Source organism: Carica papaya, chromosome 8 (genome assembly GCF_054855325.1).
Source record: "Carica papaya isolate Zhongbai chromosome 8, ASM5485532v1, whole genome shotgun sequence".
Classification (NCBI taxonomy): Eukaryota; Viridiplantae; Streptophyta; class Magnoliopsida; order Brassicales; family Caricaceae; genus Carica; species Carica papaya.
In genome coordinates, this window is record NC_142316.1 from 1,594,280 (window position 1) to 1,615,958 (window position 21,679).

Here is a 21,679-nt window from a genome sequence, read left to right on the forward strand (position 1 = left end):
AAAGCGCTAGCATATAACACTAGTTGTATGTACAAGCCTTAGCAATTGTGATGCATCCACAAATAGATGTCAATAAGTAAGGTACAACGCATATAGTATCGTGTTGTTCAAACGCATATGCGTTTGAACAACACGATACTAGTATGCACGAGCATGCATATAGTGATGTGATAGGAGCAATGTTGAGCATATGACATGCAAGTGATGAACATTTGCATTAAGAGATATTATAATTGATGAGCGTGTGACAACATGTTACGCTTTGTAAGCATTACGATGGAGCACATGTCAACGATTGCGCTGTGAGATGTCAAGACAAACAGACCCCTCTAGTTATGGCTAATACTCGAGGGGTGTATAATAGGTTGTGGGCACACATGAGCATGTGTTGCGAGTAGAATAGGGTTAGTAGCACACGCGAGCACATGCGTGTAGTGTACACAGGAAGTAGTGTTATCAATGCTCGTAGACACATATCAAGCACAGTATATGCATGAAGAGCTGAGCGAGCTCACCAATTAGCCAAAGGGCACAAGTAAGAATCAATTGGACGTCAAGCAACAAAGATGTTTATGGAACTTTTTAGATTTGTGATATGGTGTTAGATAATAGGCTAACATGGACATGTTAACATGTTAACATAGCTCTTACTTGGTTAAATCATATTAAATGATGTTCGATAGTTTACTAATCCTAAAAGGGTGTTAATTCTAGATAAGTAGGTCTCTTTAATTATGGTGAACACTCGAGGTAGCAAGTTGCGGACACACATGAGTATGCATTATGCACGAAGTAGGGCCAATAGCACAAGTGAGCACATGTTGTGCACAACATGTACAAAGAACAGTGTTACCAGAGCATATGAATACATATCGGACATAATGAGCATGCGAGGAGCTCGACAAGCATAATAGTTGACCAAGGCATGTATGCAGAAATCAGTTGTGAACTAGATGATGTTGATGCCTACGAAACTCTTTAGATTTATGATGTGACATTAGATAATAAAGTGTCATGGACATGTTGGCATGCTGACATAACTATGGCTTAGCTAGATAAGATTAAGTGGTTTTTGGTAGTTACTTGAGCTTAAAAGGTTCTTGGCTCATGTTGGATATAATTTTTTAAATGCATGACGCATAAACTTAGTTAGAGAACAAACAATGGCACAGTTATCTAGATAGGTGATATTTTGCTTTATTTCAAACATTATAATTAAAGCTTATTTTCAGTATTTTGACAGAAAGTGTCAGGACATTCTACGAGTGATTTCTGAGAATTACCTAATGAAACTAGGCCATTGTAATTCTTGCAAATCAAATGTGTTCTACTCTAATTTATATTTGTATACTTAATACTATAATATCTCTCATACATTGAAATAGGTCGAGATTGTCATTGAGACAATGATAATATCATCACAAGAGTTAACATTAAAACTACAGAACCTCGATCCCATGAAAATTGATAATAAAACTAGGTTAGTAATTAACAATGTTTGGTTCTGTTGAGATAACAGTAATGCAGGAAAAAACTAGTAAGGTAGAATTGATGGTGGGTGTATCCCTTAAGGAGACTCATTTTTATAATAGAAAAACTTGACTTCTTCTATAAAATAGGAGAACCCTTATAGAAGAAAGTGGTGGAGAATAAAGCCTCCAACTAAGAGAAGTTAGAAAAACTTCTCTATTATGTTCTTAACTTGCTGATATCGTGAGAAGTAAGAATCATACCCTATTAGAGGACGGGACTCTGTTTAAAAGAGTTGTCCAATTTTTTTTTCGTAAGAGTAAAATATCTCATAAAATAAAAATCTCTGATCTTAAGTCCCTCAACAGCAACAAAAGTATCAAAGAACTAAAATTTTATTTAGGACATAGATCAATACTTCAAAGCTACTCACATTCTTAAAGAGGAAAAAATTATCATAATCAGCATGTATCGTAACGGAGACACCAACTTGTGGTAGATAACGATTTTATTGGATGACTAGTATTTTTTTTTTCTACATAAGAGAGATCATATTAAATTATTACAAATTTATTAACAATATTTAAATATTTTAAAATTTAATAAAGTTTAAAGAAATTAAAAAATGATGAATCTAGGTTTGACCGACCTAGTCCAAGTATACCGTTCAAATCAAACCCAAACCCGGCCCAGTTGGACCGGGCTCATGAGCTAAGTTGGACCACCCAAACCCGGCATGTATAATTACGAAAAAGCCCCAACTGTTCGTGGGCAAATTCGTCTTCGCGAACAAGCAAACTGAGGAGAAGGGTTTAGATGACCATTTTCAAACTGGAGTGATTCAGCAAAACCTGGCGCGAGTTCTAGTTCCCTGCGTTCGATCTCTCGAAACCCTAGACAAGATTTTTCTCTCTACACTAGAAAGCCCGGAAGGAATCGAGAAATGCAAGTCTAGTAACACCCAGATTGAGAAATTTTAAGCAATGGATGAAAATAGGCGCGTCTTGTGTTCGGAAAACGAAGAATTGGCAAAGTACATGTTGCAGAAGAAGCAAGAATTGGCCGAGAAACCAAAAGGGTTATCAGAGAATATTGAACAGACACTGGCTAAGGCTTATAAGAATGTTTGCGATGAGCCTAATCCGATAAAAACTCTGAAAGACCTCTCGCACATCAAGTACTGTTGTATATACATGAAATTTGTTTATGTGTCATGTTGAGAGTGTGTCTTTGTGTTTGTTTGCTAGATAGTTTTCATTTTCTGGGAAGACAAAAAGGTCTTGCCTTTTCTTTGGGTCATTATCACATGAAAGTTTACGTCTTTGCTTATGCATTTGTTTGTTCACTCGTTTTGGCTACTCGGTTCAGCACATTATTGTTGGTGTGTGTAATGGGTATTTGTTTTTGTTTTTTTTTTTTCCTTTTTGTAATTAAGCCCAACTAAAACCTTTGCTGGAAATGGTGAGTTTTTTTCTTTTGTAATTAAGCTCTTCAACAATGTGTTTTATTGGAAAATAAAGTACATATTTTTATGTGCCCAAAATTGTTTTGGGTAAAGCCAAGAAATGTACGGGTCCAAAGTCAGATGTAGTTGGCTCATAGCTGATAATCTGATAAGTGTAGTTGTGAATAATCCTTGCCTTTGAGGTAAGAAAACATGGGAAAGAGAAAAAGAGCATGGTGACCATGCATATTCTTGTTTGGATGAGTCGTTTACTGTGTATTGATCTCAGAGTTCCTTAGTTTTCTTTGCACCGGGAGTTTTTCTTTCCTTCAGTTCTGCTATTTTCCTTGGGGTAATTTAGTTCAAATTGGATATACAGGGGTGTCGGGAAGTGGATTTTAAAGCTGATGCGAGGGCATTTTGATACTGGTTCTGGAAGTTCTGAATCAGAAGATATAACCAAAAAGGGTACTTCTTATTTGTTGCATTGCAATTTTATATGTATTGATCAGTATGCAATATCTGTTGAGCGCCCTTTCAAGTTTTCATCTCTCATGTTTAGGTAAAAAAACCAAAGGAACCAAACGATACATACCCCAAAAAAACTCTGTTGCATATGCATTATTGATTTCCTTGTACAGGTAAGTTATATATCTAATATATGTACCAAATTGTAATATTTTGTATAATCTTTAGCTAAATATACTTAAATGTTTTAAGGGAAACTTTGAATGGAAAGGAATTTATGCGTAAGCAAGAGCTTATTGATGCAGCTGAAGCAAGTGGGCTTTCTCGGGCTTCAATTGCGTACGTTGATCTTTAATATGTTTGCATTTGTTTCTCATGTCTTAAATTCTCCTAGCTGCTGATTGATGATTTTGAAATTGAATTTAATGTGCTGTTAGGTCAGAAAAAGGAAAAGGGAAACCTGTGCAATTTGGAATCTCCGCTAGAGACTGGTATACTGGATGGAACTGCATGACAAAATTGATAACTAAAGGATTAGTGCTGAAATCAAGTTGCCCTGCAAAGTATGTTCATATGTCCTTCCATATCTTGTGTCTTATCTTCATCTTATTCTCACACATATTTTATTACTTTTTTCCAAACGGGATATAATCTTTTCTTTTAGATTTTATATTGGTAGAGTTTTTAGACAATTTGTTGGCTTGTAGCAGCTGCCATGCTATTTAGGGATTTATTTTATTATTTAATTCATTATGATTTAATTTATGTTTTTTAACCTAAATTGTGATTAGTTTCAGATGCTTAAGATGTGTTTTTTTGGAAATAAAACTAGAAAGTTTAAGATGTTTCTATACAGGACCTTATGTTGACGAAAATAGAGAAGAAGCTGGCTTTGTGGGAGAGAAGCTATATGTCAAAAGGATTAGGCTCGTGCTTACCAACATTCCTTGTCTAACCTCCCCAGTTATTGTCTTTGTTCGCCATCCACGGTTGCTAAAAAGATTGAAGATATTCAGTGCCGGTTTTTATGGGTGACTTAGTGAGAAGAGAAAATTCCCTTGGTTGCTTGGTGTCATGTGAACAACCTATGTGGTTTCACAATTTGAGGATTAAGTCTTTGCCTTCATTTAACAAAGCTCTTCTCTCCAAATGACAATGGAAGTTTCTTTGTGATAAGGGCACCTTCTAGTGGAGATTTTCAAGAGCCAAGTTTGGGAATCATGTGACAATGAAAGTTTCATTATTATATTACAACATAATTTTTTTGGATAGAAACTGTTGAACCTTCATTCCCAGCATAAAATATTTAAATACATGCGTGCAAGAGAATTTCTCCTAGAAAGATGTAATTACGCACTGAGAAAAAGAGGACATTAAAACAGGAAGAAATGCTCAACAAGTAGGCAAATACGAAAAGTAACTGAACAGAGAATCAAAGAAGACCATGTGAAATAAAAAAGGATAGATCTTCCAGATCAGTTGTTCTTTTGTGCTCTCTTCTTACAACGGTAGCATACCTGGCCAACTAGATGTCATATAATTAACTGTGCCCACTTGAGCAGTCATAACAAATGGGCCAGACCACCTTAACGCAGCCTTTGAATTTTCTTTTCTAATAAAAAAGGACTAATGAGTATTGTTTGCCAGTTTAAGTGATTTCTTAATGACATGGATACTGGCCCTCAAGAGGTTCTTGGCATAGTATCACTAGATACTGATGGCTAATGTGATTTCTTCTTAGTAAGTTGGTCCAAAAAATTATTTAGTTTGTCAAGTTGGGTTACTGTCTATGTCAAACCATTCTAATTGACGCTGTAGAGGAGCTTCTGTTCTTTTGCAGGTACATGCTGACGGAGGAAGGCAAGGAAGTGGCACGTGAATGTCTCATGAGATCTGGTTTGGTTGACCCCATAGGAAATTTTCCTAGCAAAGAAGTGGATCCTGAAGTGGAAAATCATAACTTATCAGATCTGGATTTTTTCCCTTCTGATTCATCTAGGGGAGTGGGTTTGCAATTGGTTGGCTCGAGGAGGCAGAAGAAATCCATTGATATTCCACATGATTCTATTGAGAGGGTATTTGACTGAGTAGCTTTAAAAACTATAATTTGTTTTTACATTTCACTCATTTGCAAGCTCACAAGTTTGTTGTTAGATTATCAGTGAAATATTGTAACCATCCATATTCCACTTCCCTAATCTTTAACTTTCTGCTGAACTTTTCGGGAATAATTTTCTCCTTTCAAACTGCCATATGGCTGTTGTTTCTTGTGACAGAAACTTTCATGGTTAATCTAGAGTATGTTTATACTTTGTAGGGATTATATTATAGTTTGGGCCCAACTACATTTTGTTTTTGTGATGTTTTGTAAAGTTACTAATCTTAGCTTAGGGGATTTAGGTGGGATTAGTTTTGAGAAGGATTTGCTTCTGCGGAATTAATTTTCTTCAGGGATTTGTGATGGAATTAATTTATAAAATTGATTAAGGATTGGGGGTCTTTTATTCTATTTTCAACTGAATTAATTTGTGATAGATAAAAAGGTCCGTATCTTCTTTCACTATTTACTTGTAAGTATTGGATTTTCATTTCAATCTATTTTCTATCTTAAACTTTCTGTAGTTTACACGGATGGGATACTCTAAGGAGCAAGTTCTCCTTGCATACAGTGAAGTTTCAGAAACTTCTGAGAGTGAGGATATATCATCAGTTTGGCTGGCAGTGATGTGTCGTCTCCGAGAAAATGAAGTTTATAATTTGCACTCAGAGTCTCAAAATTTGGCAAAGGATTGCCAAGTAACTTCAGAATCTCAGATATTTAGACACGGTAATAACTTTACGATATAAATGCGTGCATAGACTTTTGAGAAGATATGTTCTCTCTTAAGGTTACTTTACAAATGTCTTAAGATCACTTTATAAATGCATAGGTCAGGTAGATCCTGCTGGCAGTCAAAGTAATCAATCAGGCTTGACTTGTAATGGTGGAAAGGCTCCAAATTTCTGCTCTGCTAGTGCCAATCCAAATTTGTTTGACTTAAGACCATGCTTGTCCTCTGTACGTCTGCTTATCTACATTTTTAAAGTAGCTCTTTTCTTGGCTAACGGAGTCCATAACGTACTGAAATAACTCACTCAGTTGTGTCCTCTGTTAGCCACTGAAAGCAGGTTGCCTGAATTAATGGAGTCTAAAGCTGGATTTATTTCAAAAAATAAGTGGAGTCTAAAGCTGGACTCTGCTTTGGCTGGCTAACAGAGCACACAACTGACGGAGTTATCCAAATCCAAAGTCACAACATCTTTAAGACGATGTTTTGCGGCTTGTTACTCACTCAGTTGTGTGCTCCATTAGCCAGCCAAAGCAGGTTTTTTGTCAAGCATTGATGATTTGGCGAGCTTAATTTTGTGCTGTTATCACTGAAATTTGTTTGTTTATGAAGTCCATAACATATGCTGTTGATTTTTTTTTCTTAATGAGCTTCGGACTTTATTATAACTTTGCTTAATTTTCTACTTTTCCTTAGGATCATCCAGCAGAGAAATCGGCCCCACTCCAGAAAACTATAAATATTTTAAGCATGCCACCATTAAGTTTTGGAGAGAGATTTGAGGATGTGTATGAGGTCATCTTAATATTAGATGATCGGGAACAATTTGCCACTCAGGGGTTAGTAACTTCTGCTTATAGCTTTGTTAGTTGCCGAGCTCAAACATTGGCAAAGCAAATTGAGGGTATTTCTTTTCTTTTTCAAATTAGTTTTTGTATTTTTGCTTGTCTATTAAGTCATGGAATCTGCATCAAACAAGGAATATTTCTGTTTGCTTATTAAGAGAATTCTATATTCTATCTCTTGTAGATGAGTCAGTAAATTGTTTCTAGAAATATGAATTTCCCCATGGTTTTCATTGCTGATGCTTATTGGTCTTTTGCCAATTTTTTTGCTGGATATTGCAACTAATTTAGTTATTTAATAAATTGTTTTTTTTTTTAAATAAAAGTCATTTAATAAATTGTTTTTTTTAAATACAAGTCATTTAATAAATTGTTTATAGACTTCAAAGTTTAATAAATTTTCTTTTTGTTTTTGGAGGGGGGGGGGGATGGTAGTTGGTGCTGCACCAACTAATTGGAAGGCCTGTGATCAGATCCCAGAAAACTAATTGGAATTATCTCCAGATTACATCTGTTACTGTTATGTGATATATCATATGCTGTTGCTTTCCAACATCTCTTATTAATGGTATAGTGTTGTCTCCTTCACTTGATTGGGAAGTTTTTTGTTCATTTTGTCTCTGATAGCGAGGTTAGAGACTAATGTTTCTGTTGTCTATCTTTTCTATTGGGGTTGCACCCCCTTGATGCTCTTTAATGAATTTCATTTTTTCCTTTTTATTTTCTTTCTGTTATTTAACTGTCTACAACCAAAGTTTCTTCTCTTTTAAGTTTTTTGTTTGCATTTTGCTGATCATTTGGTATTCTATCTGCGTTATGTCTCATAATTACTGCATTGTCTTACTGGTTCTTGTCTGGTGCTACAACTGTGTGAATATTAATACTTTTTCTAACTTATAGGTCACGGTCAAGGAGAATTGTTGAAAACATTTCCTCTGAATTCAAAATAAAAGTAATGGTGAGCTCTTGTTCCAGACAGCAATACTTACATGGCTATGTTGTAGAATGTATGTGCTTAGATCGGCACTTATAAATGATTTATTCCTTAGTTGTCATACATTCTTTTGAAATGGATAGTTCTTCGTATTCACTCAACAGGTTAGGCGGCTACCTGTCGGTGATGGAATCTGGATAGCTCGCCATAAATATCTTCACTCAGAGTACGTGTTAGATTTTATTGTTGAGAGGAAGAGAGTTGATGACTTGCGCTCATCAATCAGAGATAACCGCTATAGGGATCAGAAACTGAGATTGCTGGTATTCATTCTTATTCAAATGACTCAATATTTTATGGTCATTTTTGGACTTTTTTTAAAAGAAGAATTTTTGCAATACCATGGATTTGAGTTTTCATGTTTAGAAATTACAGGTAAATACGTTCTTTTATTTTTTAGTTTATTTTTGGTTAGTTAGACAATACAGCTGGAAGAAGCCTTTGACTTAGACTTTATCCTAAGTATTTCAACCGAGGGTCAGACATTATTAGTTGCCTAAAAGCCCTGTTAGCAGATTCCATGTTATCTTTTTTCGTTCTGAAGATTTTGCATTTTTTTAGGCACGAGACATGATTCTAGGCAGATGCAAACCCCTAATTAGCTAACTGTTAACTTTCTAAATCACACATGATATTTAGTTCAGTGGTGTTTACTTATTGGTCTCATTCTGAGGTTTATTGTTCAAAATGCAGCAGTAGCAGCTTTACTCTGAGTGAAAAATTATTGTTAACCTTTTAACTCTTCTTTCTCTTTATACATAATGTATACATAATAGTAAAATTGAATGTTACAATATTTCTAATTTAATAACTTGCTTTGACTTCTTTTCTTTGATTTCATGTTTCTCCAAAATTGCATTCTGTAAGAGATCTGGACTTAAGAAGCTGATATATATTGTTGAAGGCGACCCAAATTCTTCTGATGCTGCTGAAAGCATTAAAACAGCGTAAGCGTTTTTCTATAACTTCTATAGTCATATACATTTTTTCATTAGATGATACTTTGATTGCATAAACTAGTTAGATGTTTTGCTGTGGTAATTTTTATATGGACATTTTAATTGCTGTTATTTTGATGATAAGGATGACATTTCTTGTCCTTCCAATTGTCCTATGTTTTGTAATTATGCTTAAATTAAAAAAATTGTAATTATGCCAAGATCTAGTTTAAAGTTTCCTTCTCTTGAAGAGAATTCTAACCATAGCTAGTGGGATGCAATTGCATAATTTATTTAGTTGTTGGCATTCACTCTGACAGCTGAAATTTGATTTTGATATTTAGTAATAGCTTAATCTTTCATGTCCTTTGTAAGGTGTTAAATGGAGAAACAAAGGGTCGGAGAAATACTAATTTTGAGACTTCAAAGATCTAAGAGTTCTCTCTTAAATTGCCCTTGTTGTTTAGAAATTTAAGGGTTCTTTGTTAGTGAGCCCTTACCCTCTTCCCCAGCAAACCCGTACAAGATCCAATCTAGGACCTAACAGCCTGTTGTGTATAAAATCATGTGCAGTTGCCTTACAACGGAGATTTTGGAGGGATTTGATGTGCAGAGAACTAGTGGTTTGGGTGATACCTTAAGGAAGTATGGCTTTCTTACTCAGGCAATAACTCAATACTACAGATCCCACCTACTTGAGGACCAACCAAAGAGCATAGGGGTCTCTCCCCTCTTTGATGAATTCATCAGACGGTGCCATGATCTGGATAAAGTGACAGTGAGTGATGTTTTTGCTGTTCAGCTTATGCAGGTATTAACTATGTTCCTTAAGAGAAGATTCCTTGCTAATCATGAAATGTTATCATTTTAATCTGTCTATATAATAAAGGTCACTACTGTTTTGGAGAAGTATAGAGGTTACTAGTTAAATCATTGTGCTTTTAAAACATTTTAGTGAATTGCAATTTGTCTCTTCGTGGTCCTTTTTAATAGTTGGCAGGCATGCATTAGCTAAATCTATTTGCCCCTGGAAGTAGAGTATTTCCTGTATGCTCTGGATGCTACTGTTTATATCCCCAAGAAGATAATTGTTCTTTTTAATATATTTCAGAACTTATTTATTATGCAGGTTCCGCAAGTAACGGAGGATATTGCCATAGCTGTTTTGAATATGTACCCAACACTATCATCTCTTGCCTGTGCTTACTCTCTTCTTGTAAGTGCTTGCTTCTTTTCTGGACTATGAACTTTGTTAATGCTTAAACAATGGAAATTAGAGACAAATCGTTTTAAAAAAACCTATTTCCCTTTGCAATGCTAAGTTGGAACATGCTCAAAATGTGATCTTGCTTCGGGTCATGTAGCGCTATTAAAACATTTAAATGTACAATCTGTTCTTTATCATGCATCGAGTATCATGTTAATTGTGCAAAATGTGTGAAAGTTCTGATTTTAAAAAGATAGGCCTAATAGAGTTCCAGATACTGAAAAAACATTTTCGTTTTTCAATCATCCCCTTGCTTAATATAACTCAATGCTTGTGTTATTTTTGCACCTTGCGTAAGCTCATGCCCTTTCAATCTAGATATTAAAAATTATTGTTGAGGTTCTAGTTGTAGAAGGCCTTATGACAGTCAATCTTCTTAAAATGCCGTAAATATTAGGGATCAAATGAGGTCCATTGGATCCCAAAATTTTCTTTTGTTATAATTTGCATCTTGAACAGATGATTTTTGTTTTCTAATCCGAATCTTGTGACAAGAAGTTGTTTATATTTTGCCTCTATTTTGTTTTGTATTTTTTATGGAGTTTGAAAGTTATAAGACTAGGAAATTAACTTTAATAAAGAAATAAGGAACATCAATAACTTCTTTTCAAAGTCATGCAGATTATAATACCAGAAGGTTGGAAAGAAGAGAATGTCTGCAAGACCCATTTTGTTTTATTGTAATTTTTGTTTAATAAATACATTTTAACTCATTTTTGTGTTAACTAAAGAAGACGAAAAGAGTTTCCACTGCTTCTATAAAAAAAATTTTATAAACAAAATTGATATATTGAAGTAGTCTTATAAATTTAGGGATAAAATTCTGACAAAAAACCAGTCTTTGGACCCAATTATTACCATATCCTAAGTTCTAGTATTTGGGAATGGCAAAGTGGATATTTTCCTTGCGTGCGGGCATATTGCATGTATGTGCATGACGAAACTTTCAAGCGCAGGTTTTGGCGTCAATTATGAATCCTCCTGCTAGTTTCAGAATGCTCACTCTTCGAAAAGGTCCAAGGAGAATGTACTTTTTAGTCGTGCATGTTAGTCTATTTATGTTTTTGGTGCTTGAGCCTTGGCAACTACTTTGTACCAGCGTTTACTCTGATAGTTTTATAAATCTCTCTTTTGTATTGAAAAGGAGGGCGACGTTTCTGCGCAAGACGAAATGCTATGGAAACAGAGCAACGGTTTGGTGAGTTCAACTGCTAGTAAGAAGATTTTCCAGTTGGTTTGGGGTGATTAACTATCGAAGAACTTGTTTGCCGTTGATGGATATAAAAGCTGAATAATGATTTGAATGCTCACTTTCCGGTGGAGAAAGAAGATAGCCAACTTGGCGGAAGCCTGCTATACTACTGGAGAACTTGAATCGTATGAACTACCTGTTCATGAACAATTTTGTAGTATCCATTTCTATGGTATGAATGTTGTATACTTGTATGTGCTAGACAAATCCATTACAGCATAATCTATAGAGAACAAGCACTGCAAAATCTATCATCCAAATTACCTGTCCATACATAGCATTATGACAATAAGAAACTTATATTATGGATTACAAAAAAATTTATTACACTCTGCAATTAGTCTATAAGCTAGTTAACAAATTATCTTATGCATTTGTTTATATGCAAAACTTGCCTACAATATTCTGCTCATATATTGACATCTTTTTCCAAATTGATCTGGCATGTTCTGGTAGTACTTGAAGGTGATTTCATCATACAGTTTACACTTGAGTCAGAAAGTTGGATGGCTTCATGTACTGATTTCCAACGAATGGAAGCACATCAGACATATGATTTTGCATTTATGAATTCTCCAATTCACCAACTAAAACAGTACCTCATTGTAACTATTCAAACTAGAGAGTTTTAGTCATTGCATAATGTTTTTCTTTTTTAACTAATAACAAATCTAAATAAAATATTTTTGTTCGTTATAATTACCATAACTAAAGAAACTTATTATAACCATAACTAAAGAAACTCTGCAAAACATCTCATTCCCTTAAAAAAACATGTGGCACAACTTTACTATTGTAATTCTTCCAACAAATGCTGAACTCATTATAAACATGGTCCAACATAATCGTCCAACGTAATCGTCCAATTGCTCGGAAACAAACATCCCATGATTGAGTAAACAGTCAAAAGACCAAATACAAACTAAGCCATAAATTATGTAATCCTCACAAATCAAGCATGAAGAGTTTAGAAATCAGATAGTCACACCTTGTCAACTCCTTAGTGTTAAGGTTTTTCATTAGATGAGCATCAGAACCACTATCCCAGTATACTAAAAGCCAATTAAAATACACGCAAACAGAATTTTTTCTTTCAAATGGATAAAATTAAAAGCTAGCTTCTTTGCCATCTATATTTGTTTGTAAAAAAGGACATATGCTTGGTCATGCAGCACCTTGTTCGTTCCAATAGCAGTGACAGATGCATCATCAAATCGTAGCCACTGTCCGCTGTGATGACGAGCATCTGCTGTATAATGTCCCTTTGAGGGTTCTCTACCATGGTGGGTTATGGTGGCTACAAGCTCATATTTTCGACCCTGCACCAATAAAAGAGATGGGAAACCTATCAGCCATCCAAATCTCGCTTTTGCTCAGTGCCTTTTATCTACCATATAATGACAAATACTCAAACTTGTTCAAGAAATGATATTTTAAAAACTAGAGCAAATATTATCCTAACCTCTACACACTTGATAAAAGTACTAACTACTTGCCACAGGTTCCATAAAAGTATATTACGTCCTAATTAATTATTGATTTCTCTCCTTCCCCATTTCACTCAATTCTAGTTCTGTTACTGATTCCTATGCTTAATATTTATCTGGCTTGATTTTATATTTGATAACTACAACCAACCTTGAAATCCTTGGAAGTAAACGTAGAATTCCCATTCCTACCTCTCATTGAAATAAAATCCTATCTCTCAGATTAGCAACTGGAAATATAAATCCCAAGTATTTCAAAAGAGGGTAAGTTAGCTCAAAGATGTAAATCATGTTTACGTGTCAAAACTAAAACAAAAAATAAATTTACGAAACTAGTTAGAATGGGAATGACTATTGAGCAAAATGTGAACCAAGTCCCAGTCGATTTAATCTACATGGGTAGGTTTGCTTTTAGAAGCATAAGTAATTGCATTTTTGCAAAGCCTCAAAAAGGTGAACTTGAAGATTAATTTACTCAACTAAATACTTTTTTTCTAAAGAACCATAAAACAATAAATCAATTCACTATCTGGCATTAAAACGATGTAAAGGACTATACCTCATTAGATGGGGAAACAAGCAGTTCCCGACCCAGCACTAATTCAAGAGGAAAGCGCACCGGCTTATGCAGCTTTGTACTTCCTTGACTTCCATAACCGAAACGCATAAGATGCAGTATCATTATCTTTGAGAGCTTCTGTATCTTAATGGATTTTCTGGCATTCACTACACCAGCCTGCATGGCATTAAAAATACATCAATATTCAACGGATAAAAATACACCACTTATACTCACAAACACTTGATCTTAAGGCCAGGAAACAATGGTATCTGGATCAAAGCACCAGTAACTTACCAGCCAGAGTATACGTCATTCTTAAGTTCCTTGAAAAATATCAAATTGTAATGAATCCTTGTCTAGACTTGAAATAGAAGTAACTAATGTCCATGACCCTTAGGTAAGTATTCACATACTCATGCATAATTCTACTCCAATTCGGATGTAGAACTCATATGGGAAACTTAACCTATGTTTGTGAGTTTGATGGGTAAAATACGAGGTATGGGTTTTTGAAGTGAACAAAGGAAGTACAATACACGAGTTGTAATCAGATCTTATTTGGAAGTTAACCAAATTATAGAAAACAGAAGTTTTAAGTAAAAATTGGAAATTCACGTGAATTATAAGGAATTCCAGCAATTTCCTTACTTCAATTGCACTAAACAAGCAAAACAATATCCGAATTTATGGGACCTATCTTTGTTAGAAGTACCCAACTCCAATTAATATTTCTCAAGTAGGTCAACAGTCATTCAACAAAGCATGGCACATACAATTAGTTGATACAATCTGATGTAGGACAAATAGGATTGATTTGTCCACTTAGGGTTTTTTTTTTTTTTTTTTTTTTTGGGTTTTGGAGAAAAAAAACCTAAATATCACACCTAAGCTTCTTATACATCAGATCTAGAAAGTCATAAGCATCACATTTAAATGTTTGATTACATCATGCAACCAGAAAATCAAGGAATTCTCAAAATATTACTGAATAACTTAAATAATCAATAAGTGCATTATATAGCTACTTATAATAATCTCTAGATAACTTTTCCTAACTAAAATTAAACAAGGAACAGTAATCTTGTAGACTTCAGAATACTAATTCTCATACAAATAGAAAAAATACTAATAAGAATAAACTCCTACTCTAACAAGAATAAAATCCTAAGCTACTAAAACTATAATAGCACTCCTAAATAATATAATAATACTCCTAAATAGTATAGTTGTTTACATTTAATATAATTATAATTTCTAATTTGTTTAAGAAATCTAGTATTAACCCATTCTATATCACAATCTCTGTCAAAAGAAACAATAAATTGATGTTAAACCTTCAAATTTCTAATTCTCTACTCTTCTTCCTTATTCAATAATAACCTTGAACAAGGCAGTCTCTACCCACAAACTGTCATCAAGTGAGTAAGGTTTGTTCCTTATCCACTAGGACAGTAGAGAGCAAGATCATTGTTCAATAATTGTTGCATTATAACTAAATGTGGAGTACAACTTTTTCAGGAATGCATTGGATAATCCAGACATAAAATCAGCTAAGATCTCCAGCAGGATCATAGTACATGAGATATTTTTTCAACTACACAAGTAATCCTATCAAGAAATCAGTATGTCCAGTACCTTCCAAACCAGCCACGATTCATATATCATTTTCTCGATATCAAAATATTATTTTAAAAAGTAACATGAGTAAGATTAAAGTGAAAGGAAATGCAAATATTAAATACCTTTCCAGTGGCAGATGTCCGATATCCCTCAAGATTTTCTGGTGCAGAAAACAAACGTAGAGCATCCTCAATAGTACAAACAGCTTCATGATAAATATCAAGATGGAGCAGTAGAAATGGTTGAACAGTAGCAGAAGCTTTGTTTCCTAATCCAGACAAAAGAAATGGAATGGAATCACAAAAACAGTTGAAATTTTTTTTTCTCAAAACAAAAAAGGAAGATACCCAGGAGAAAAAGGTAAATAAACAAAAGCAAAATCCATTGTCAATATACACATTATAAATTCTGACATGAGTAGAAACAAAAAGTAAACTATCTTCCAATTAAAGCAACTGACACTGCAGAAAAAATTTATGGAGTTATATGTCCTGTATGAAGTAGAAATAGGAACATGGGCCAACCTCTTGCCTTCACCACACTTCTCAATTGTCCACCAAAAATGTCACTTAGCACTGAAGGAATGAGGCTTTGTGTTCTTGTCACTGCTGACTTATTCTTTGGGCCAACTGTCTCCCACTCATCATCTTCGGCAGAAGACACGAGAGATGATTTGACTCCATTGCAGCTAGTGGCCTGCCCTCCAAGCTTAAGTAATTCATCATGCATTTGATCCATAATGAAACTCAGAAATTCTTGAGCATCTTCCTGCCTGAAAGAGGTGAAATAGTTTTCAGAATAAACTTTATAAATATTCATGATAATTGGAAAACAATATATTGCAAGAATGGCATATTATATTCAAACATGAACATGATAAGAAATACATTCTTTCCTATTCTCAAGAGAATAATACATGTCCAAAACATATTACTGATATACTTTGAGGCTCTTTGGCTTGGCCAGAAGAACACCATAAGTGCTTACAAGAAACCTAATAAAAAATTGCTGATTTTTAAAATATAGTTTTTGGGTGCGTACTGCAAAAATAATGTTGTAAAACAGGTATTTAAGTAAAAAGATAAGTGCACAGTGATGAATACGCATTTTAATTATATTAAGTGCTGTGCACAACACCCCAATAACTTCAAAAGAGAGAAAATCCAGAATTTTGCGTGGTTCCACAATATGATTATGTCCACAGAGCCACATGCGATGCAATTCTTCATTAATTAAGGAATTATTTTTAATTAAGGGTTTCTCTTTTACATAATAAATTATTTATATATAAAAGCAACAATAGCAAATTGCCACATGTAATATTCTTATTGTTTGAAATAATTTTCTAAACATATAAAGATAGAATTCGAGTGGTACCCCTTGGTACCTTTGTGCATGATATAAGGATAGAATTTTAAATAATACTCAAAATTCTAATCTTATCTAATTAGGATTTTTTTTTTTTTGAAATAAAAAGTGTAAGAGATTATATTAACAAGGTATCAATGAAGGGGATACCACCCATTTACAAAAGATTTACAAGTGTGTTAACATGTCGATGACATTCCCAAAATCTACATCACTAGCCATGTCATGGCCAAGCATAATAAGGCCAAAATAATGGATCCATTCTTCCTTTAACCTATACAGATCAGCTTTTATACCCTCAAATGCTCTATAATTTCTTTCCTTCCAAAGGATCCAAATCACAGACAAAGGAATGATCTTGACATAGTTACTTTTTCTGCCTAGACCTTCCCAAGCCCATATCTAATCAAAAACAGAACCAGCAATTACCCAGCTGACCCCCATCAAACCGTAAATCATGGACCAAATCTCAAAAGCCCCAGAACACCATAACAGCAAGTGATTACAGGTTTCCTCAGCATTCTAGAGCAAAAAACATCTGTTGACCATCACCTGTCCTCTAACTTTCAGTTTATCAATGGTGAGAATACATTCCCTGCAAGCTTCCCAACCAAAGAATGCAATTCTCAGGGAACCCCTGGTTTTCCACATCTGTGAAGCAGGGAATCTCAGGCCTCTACTACCCTCCTCACTCAAAATATGGTTGTACATGGACTTGACAGTAAAGACACCAATTTTTTCCAGCTTCCATTTCACTTGATCTTTACCAGAACTAATATGTTGGGCAGCCAAAATCTGGAGCAGGTCAATATACTCCCCAATCTCCCAGTTGTTCAAATTTCTGTTGACATTGTTCAATCACTCAATATTGTCATTAACCACTCTGTAGGCCTCTTTGATTACCATGTTCCTATCTTGAACAATTGCAAAAATACTGGGGCCTCTATTATTAAGGCTTCCCCCATCAATCAAATCATTCAACCAAAACTTTATCCTGTCACCCCTACCAAGATCCTAGCAGATGCAGTCCCTGAATTGGGGCAACTGAAGCAAAACATTCTTCCAAAGCCCCAGACAGTGGGGTCTTCTCTTCACTTTCCCAGCATTACCAGCCTGAATCAGGTCTTCTCTTGTCTAATTAGGAATGGACTAAAATTAAAATATCTAATTAAGATACATCATAGTTATTATCATCTATCATCTGCTATAATACTCCTATTATTTGGAAATAATTTTGCAAATTTAAATAGTACCCAAAATTTGTAATCTTATCCACATAAGGATTTAGTAAACTTAAAATATCTAATCAAAAATTTTATTGGCTATCTTATTAAAACTATATAATCACTATCATCATCTATTATCTATTACTGATATTATTTATTTGAACAAAACTAACTCTCTGCCTATATGTACCCCTTCATCTTCTATATCTAACTCAATATTAATAAAATTCATGTAATACATGACATTACTTTATCTATTCAGTCGGTGGACTCACTTGCATGCATATAGTAATTTTCGTCTTTCATCTACCTATTCGTGTTATACTATTTTCTTTTTCTTCAAGGAGTAGGTTGCTGAAGAGAGATGAGTTGTTTTATTCAGTGTATTGACTCGGATGCATATAGCGACTTTTGGACTGGATCTATCTACTTATGTTACATGTGCTGCAAAACGATAGTCACGCATATAACCAATAAAAAATAGTGCATTTGGTGAGTATATGGGGATATGAATAGAATTAGAGATACGTTGTTTAATGTTTTTGGGTCTCTAATCCTGGGACATGACCTTAGCGGGTTCTAACTGAAATGTAAATATCATCGAAGTTCTAACTGAAATGTAAATATTTTGTACATGGGTGGCACCCCTTTGGTGCTGTATAATTAATATATTTATTCTTTTTATCTAAAAAAAAGATATCACTCCATTAAAAAATTATTAGAAAATTACTATTTTTACTTCAAAAAAGAATTAATAGAAGATACGACACTAACCCATGTTGCAAAAAAATTTTAACCATTGATTTACAATTTTAAATCTTATTTAGGTACAGGATACAGTTTGATTAGAATTCATAATTTATCCATATGAACAAAACAACTTTACTTCCCATTGCTTACATGTAAGATAAATTGATTATAATTTATAATTTATCCAAATTAAGATAAAAATTAGATAAAATTAAATAATTTTAATTATCACATATTTTGAAAGAATTTATTATTTATCTAAATTAAAATTTATATTAACTGAATAATTTAAAATTCTACTTAAACTAAATTAATTCATTAAAAATCGACTCGTTGTAATTAAAAATTTATACTAAAACTAAGTTAATTACATATTCTATTTAACTTTCTCATGAACTATATCAAACTAAACATATCATATTAAGATTTTCACTGAAATGAAAATTGTATAATTAATTAAAGATCTCATTAGGACAACAATCCGTGCAGGGCAAAAATCTAATTGAGGATGAAAGTTCAAAAATTAATAACCAGCAGAGAGAGCTCACAAACCTTGGCCTGCCTGAAATGCCATTTGGCACATCTGGAGTAAAATTTCTAAGAACCCCCTCAAACATAGAAGGGCTAGACGGCCGAGCAATCTCCAAAACAGTTGAGTCTTTCTTCATTAAGCTCGAACTGCCAGATACATCTAAATCAGACATGAATTCTGCAAAAGCCGTTAAAGTCGGATAGCCAACCTAATGAATCAAAATAACACAAAGTATTAAGTATGTCCAAGCTTCACACAGAACACTTCAAATCCATAAAATGTTTACTTTTTTGGTTAGCTATGTTACAGACCTCGGGAATGGTCCAAAGTCTGAGATCCTGTAAGAGCTGAACAAATGGAGAACAAGACAAAAGAGCCTGCAGAGTTGAATTGAGAAAACATAAATTTCCTGTGTTGATCAAGCCTCGAGGAATTATGTTTCTAACAACTGCAACAGGCCCATTTAAAGCCTTCTCACTATTCTTTTTGGACGTGCATGCTGTTAAACCATCCCTATTCTTCAAAATTTCACTGTCAAGGACATGAAATTTCAAACTTGGGGACGGATGCAGGGGACCACCTTCATCATGAGAAATATGCAATGAACTAAAGTCAACATCATCTTTTTCAAGATCTTTCACCCCATTACAGAGGATAGAGTTCTCATTGTACTTCACAACACATCCATTTTCCTTTGGATGTTCCAACACGTTTGGCACAAAATCTTTAGATTTTTCTGTAATGTTCTCATCTTTTGGAATAAAATTTGATGATTCAAAACTAATGGGACCATCTGCAGAACCAAGCTGCCTCCTCACGGCACCATTATTAGAGCCCACAGATCTTCCAGTAGCAACATTCAATGAACCAAACTGCAATTTTTCCTTCCCCAAATGCTTTTCTGCAGCCCCAGCAGATTGACTTAGCAATGACCTGGTTTCATCTTCAGTGAATGATCCAAATACTAGTACCTTCGAGGGAGAAAAGAAAATGTGAAGTGCAAAAGATGAAAACCAACAATGAAGCAAGCATCCTAATGAATCGCATTGAGTAATGATATACAACCATATAAGCGCATACAAAAAGCAGACAACACAAATTAAATCCACCAAGAACCAATTTAAGATGTTATCACAATTAATAACTAGCTGGAAAATTAATAAGCTTGAATTTGGGGTGATATATCTACATAATATCCCGCAATTGTGTCAGCATAAACTGGGGTAACCCTTGTCTGGTAATAGGAATGCAAATTTTCACAAAACATAAGATGCACAAAAGCACCCTCATTTACATAAACCCAACATTGTCTCCCATCTAATCACCTATAAAATTCTGCTTTGTGCCTTCCAATCTTATTTGGAACAGTTTCCCTCACTAATCAAGTATAAGACATCCAATTAAACCCCCTAGTCCTAACTTCAAAAAAGGGAAGATTTGCCAAAAAAAAGCACTTCATATTCGAAACAAAGCACTATATTCAACTACATTCCACCAAACCTCGCCCCAATACAAAAATTTCCAATTGCTCATTACATAGGCATCATTATGTCCCATACATGCAACACTTTATAATGAAAGCATTAACCAGATCAAGTTTCCAACTTTACAAGCGCAGAAGAGAGCATTAATAACAATTGAAAAATATAACCACAAGGATGAACCGAAAGAAAAAAAAAATTAGAGTAATGGAAAAGAAAAGTCAATAAAACTATTACCTTAGAATCCCTCATGTTTTGCACAAGACCGAAACCGAGAACACAGAGACCTCGACGTATGAGACGGAGGAAGATAAAAAAGGGAGGAAACAAAGCGTATTAAGGAGATATTCAGAGCGAAAAAGAGACCTAGGGTTTGAAACCACCCTGAACGAGCAGAGAATAGAATGGAATCGATTGAAGAAGACATGAAATAAGAAGAGACGATGAGCGATTGAAAGAGAGAGAGCATTTAATAAACAAACCCTCTCCTCCGTTGTGTCCAAGCTCACCACGACGGAGCATCGACAGTGTAGAAGAAAGAGAATAGGGTTTCTTCGGCAGGGTTAGGAAGAGGCTGGATTGGGCACTTGCCTTGATCTCTTTATATCAATACTTCCCAAGGGTTTTAAAGGATTTTTTCAAAAAAAAAAAAAATTAGCAAAAAAGATTAAAATAGTAATTATCCAATTAAAACATGAATTTTAAAGATTAAGAATCTCGTACCTCATCAAAAACTTTAAAATAAAATTTATATAGTTAATCACATTTGAATAAGAGCTAAAACATACTTAATTAAATACATATCTGACTAGACTTATATTTTTTTCTAACAATTGAACCGATTGAGATCATGTAACGGTCCGGAACTTAAAAGAAAATAAATTATAAATTTAATGCGGAACCAAAATAATAGAATTAGGGTTTACATTCCTTACACAACAATTTAGAATACTCAATATGGTTACGAGAATGACCATTCTAAAATAACAAACGAAAAATTGATAAATAAATGAAAAGTAAACAATTAGTTATCCTATGACGACCTTCACTGACTTTTGAAGGGAGTTCGGGTGGTGAACTATTCACAATCCCCTTGTTGATCGGGATCTGGATCTTAGTTCTCTTGATCTCAAATGGTTAATGAAAG

General features: G+C 34.2%; 2 protein-coding genes across 5 annotated transcripts; one reads left to right on the forward strand and one right to left on the reverse strand.

Moving 5' to 3' along the window:
* Positions 1-2,271: 2,271 nt before the first annotated feature.
* On the forward strand, positions 2,272-11,835 carry MUS81 (Restriction endonuclease, type II-like superfamily protein). Of its 4 annotated transcripts, none has more exons than XM_088210387.1 (16): positions 2,272-2,647; positions 3,294-3,382; positions 3,477-3,555; positions 3,635-3,721; positions 3,820-3,945; positions 5,223-5,457; positions 6,005-6,209; positions 6,313-6,440; positions 6,907-7,049; positions 7,956-8,013; positions 8,154-8,312; positions 8,917-8,996; positions 9,561-9,798; positions 10,117-10,203; positions 11,211-11,300; positions 11,399-11,835. In XM_088210387.1, the coding sequence occupies exons 1-16, from the start codon at positions 2,454-2,456 to the stop codon at positions 11,501-11,503; spliced, it is 2,103 nt and encodes a 700-aa protein (XP_088066513.1). In that variant the 5' UTR covers positions 2,272-2,453; the 3' UTR covers positions 11,504-11,835. The 4 variants fall into 4 exon arrangements, with proteins under 4 accessions (XP_088066513.1, XP_088066514.1, XP_088066515.1 ...); XM_088210388.1 differs by having other exon boundaries at positions 11,211-11,268; XM_088210389.1 differs by lacking the exon at positions 11,211-11,300 and having other exon boundaries at positions 2,273-2,647.
* A 660-nt stretch (positions 11,836-12,495) lies between these two features.
* UBP24 (ubiquitin-specific protease 24) lies at positions 12,496-21,129 on the reverse strand. Its single transcript, XM_022031738.2, has 7 exons — positions 20,770-21,129; positions 19,363-20,022; positions 19,072-19,259; positions 15,700-15,947; positions 15,298-15,443; positions 13,553-13,729; positions 12,496-12,825 (listed from the first exon to the last, which is right to left on the reverse strand). Exons 1-7 carry the CDS (start codon positions 20,782-20,784, stop codon positions 12,637-12,639), a joined length of 1,623 nt encoding a protein of 540 aa, XP_021887430.1. The 5' UTR covers positions 20,785-21,129; the 3' UTR covers positions 12,496-12,636.
* Between the last annotated feature and the right edge of the window lie 550 nt (positions 21,130-21,679).

Excerpts from the sequence above, each read along its gene's own strand:
- MUS81 (XM_088210387.1), top strand. The coding sequence starts at position 2,454 with ATGGATGAAAATAGGCGCGTCTTGTGTTCGGAAAACGAAGAATTGGCA. Across the intron at positions 2,648-3,293 it reads AAAGACCTCTCGCACATCAA|GGGTGTCGGGAAGTGGATTT; the intron begins GTACTGTTGTAT and ends TTGGATATACAG. Across the intron at positions 3,722-3,819 it reads CTTTCTCGGGCTTCAATTGC|GTCAGAAAAAGGAAAAGGGA; the intron begins GTACGTTGATCT and ends ATGTGCTGTTAG.
- UBP24 (XM_022031738.2), bottom strand. Across the intron at positions 19,260-19,362 it reads GACTTTGGACCATTCCCGAG|GTTGGCTATCCGACTTTAAC; the intron begins GTCTGTAACATA and ends TTGATTCATTAG. Across the intron at positions 15,444-15,699 it reads AAGTGTGGTGAAGGCAAGAG|GAAACAAAGCTTCTGCTACT; the intron begins GTTGGCCCATGT and ends TGTCTGGATTAG.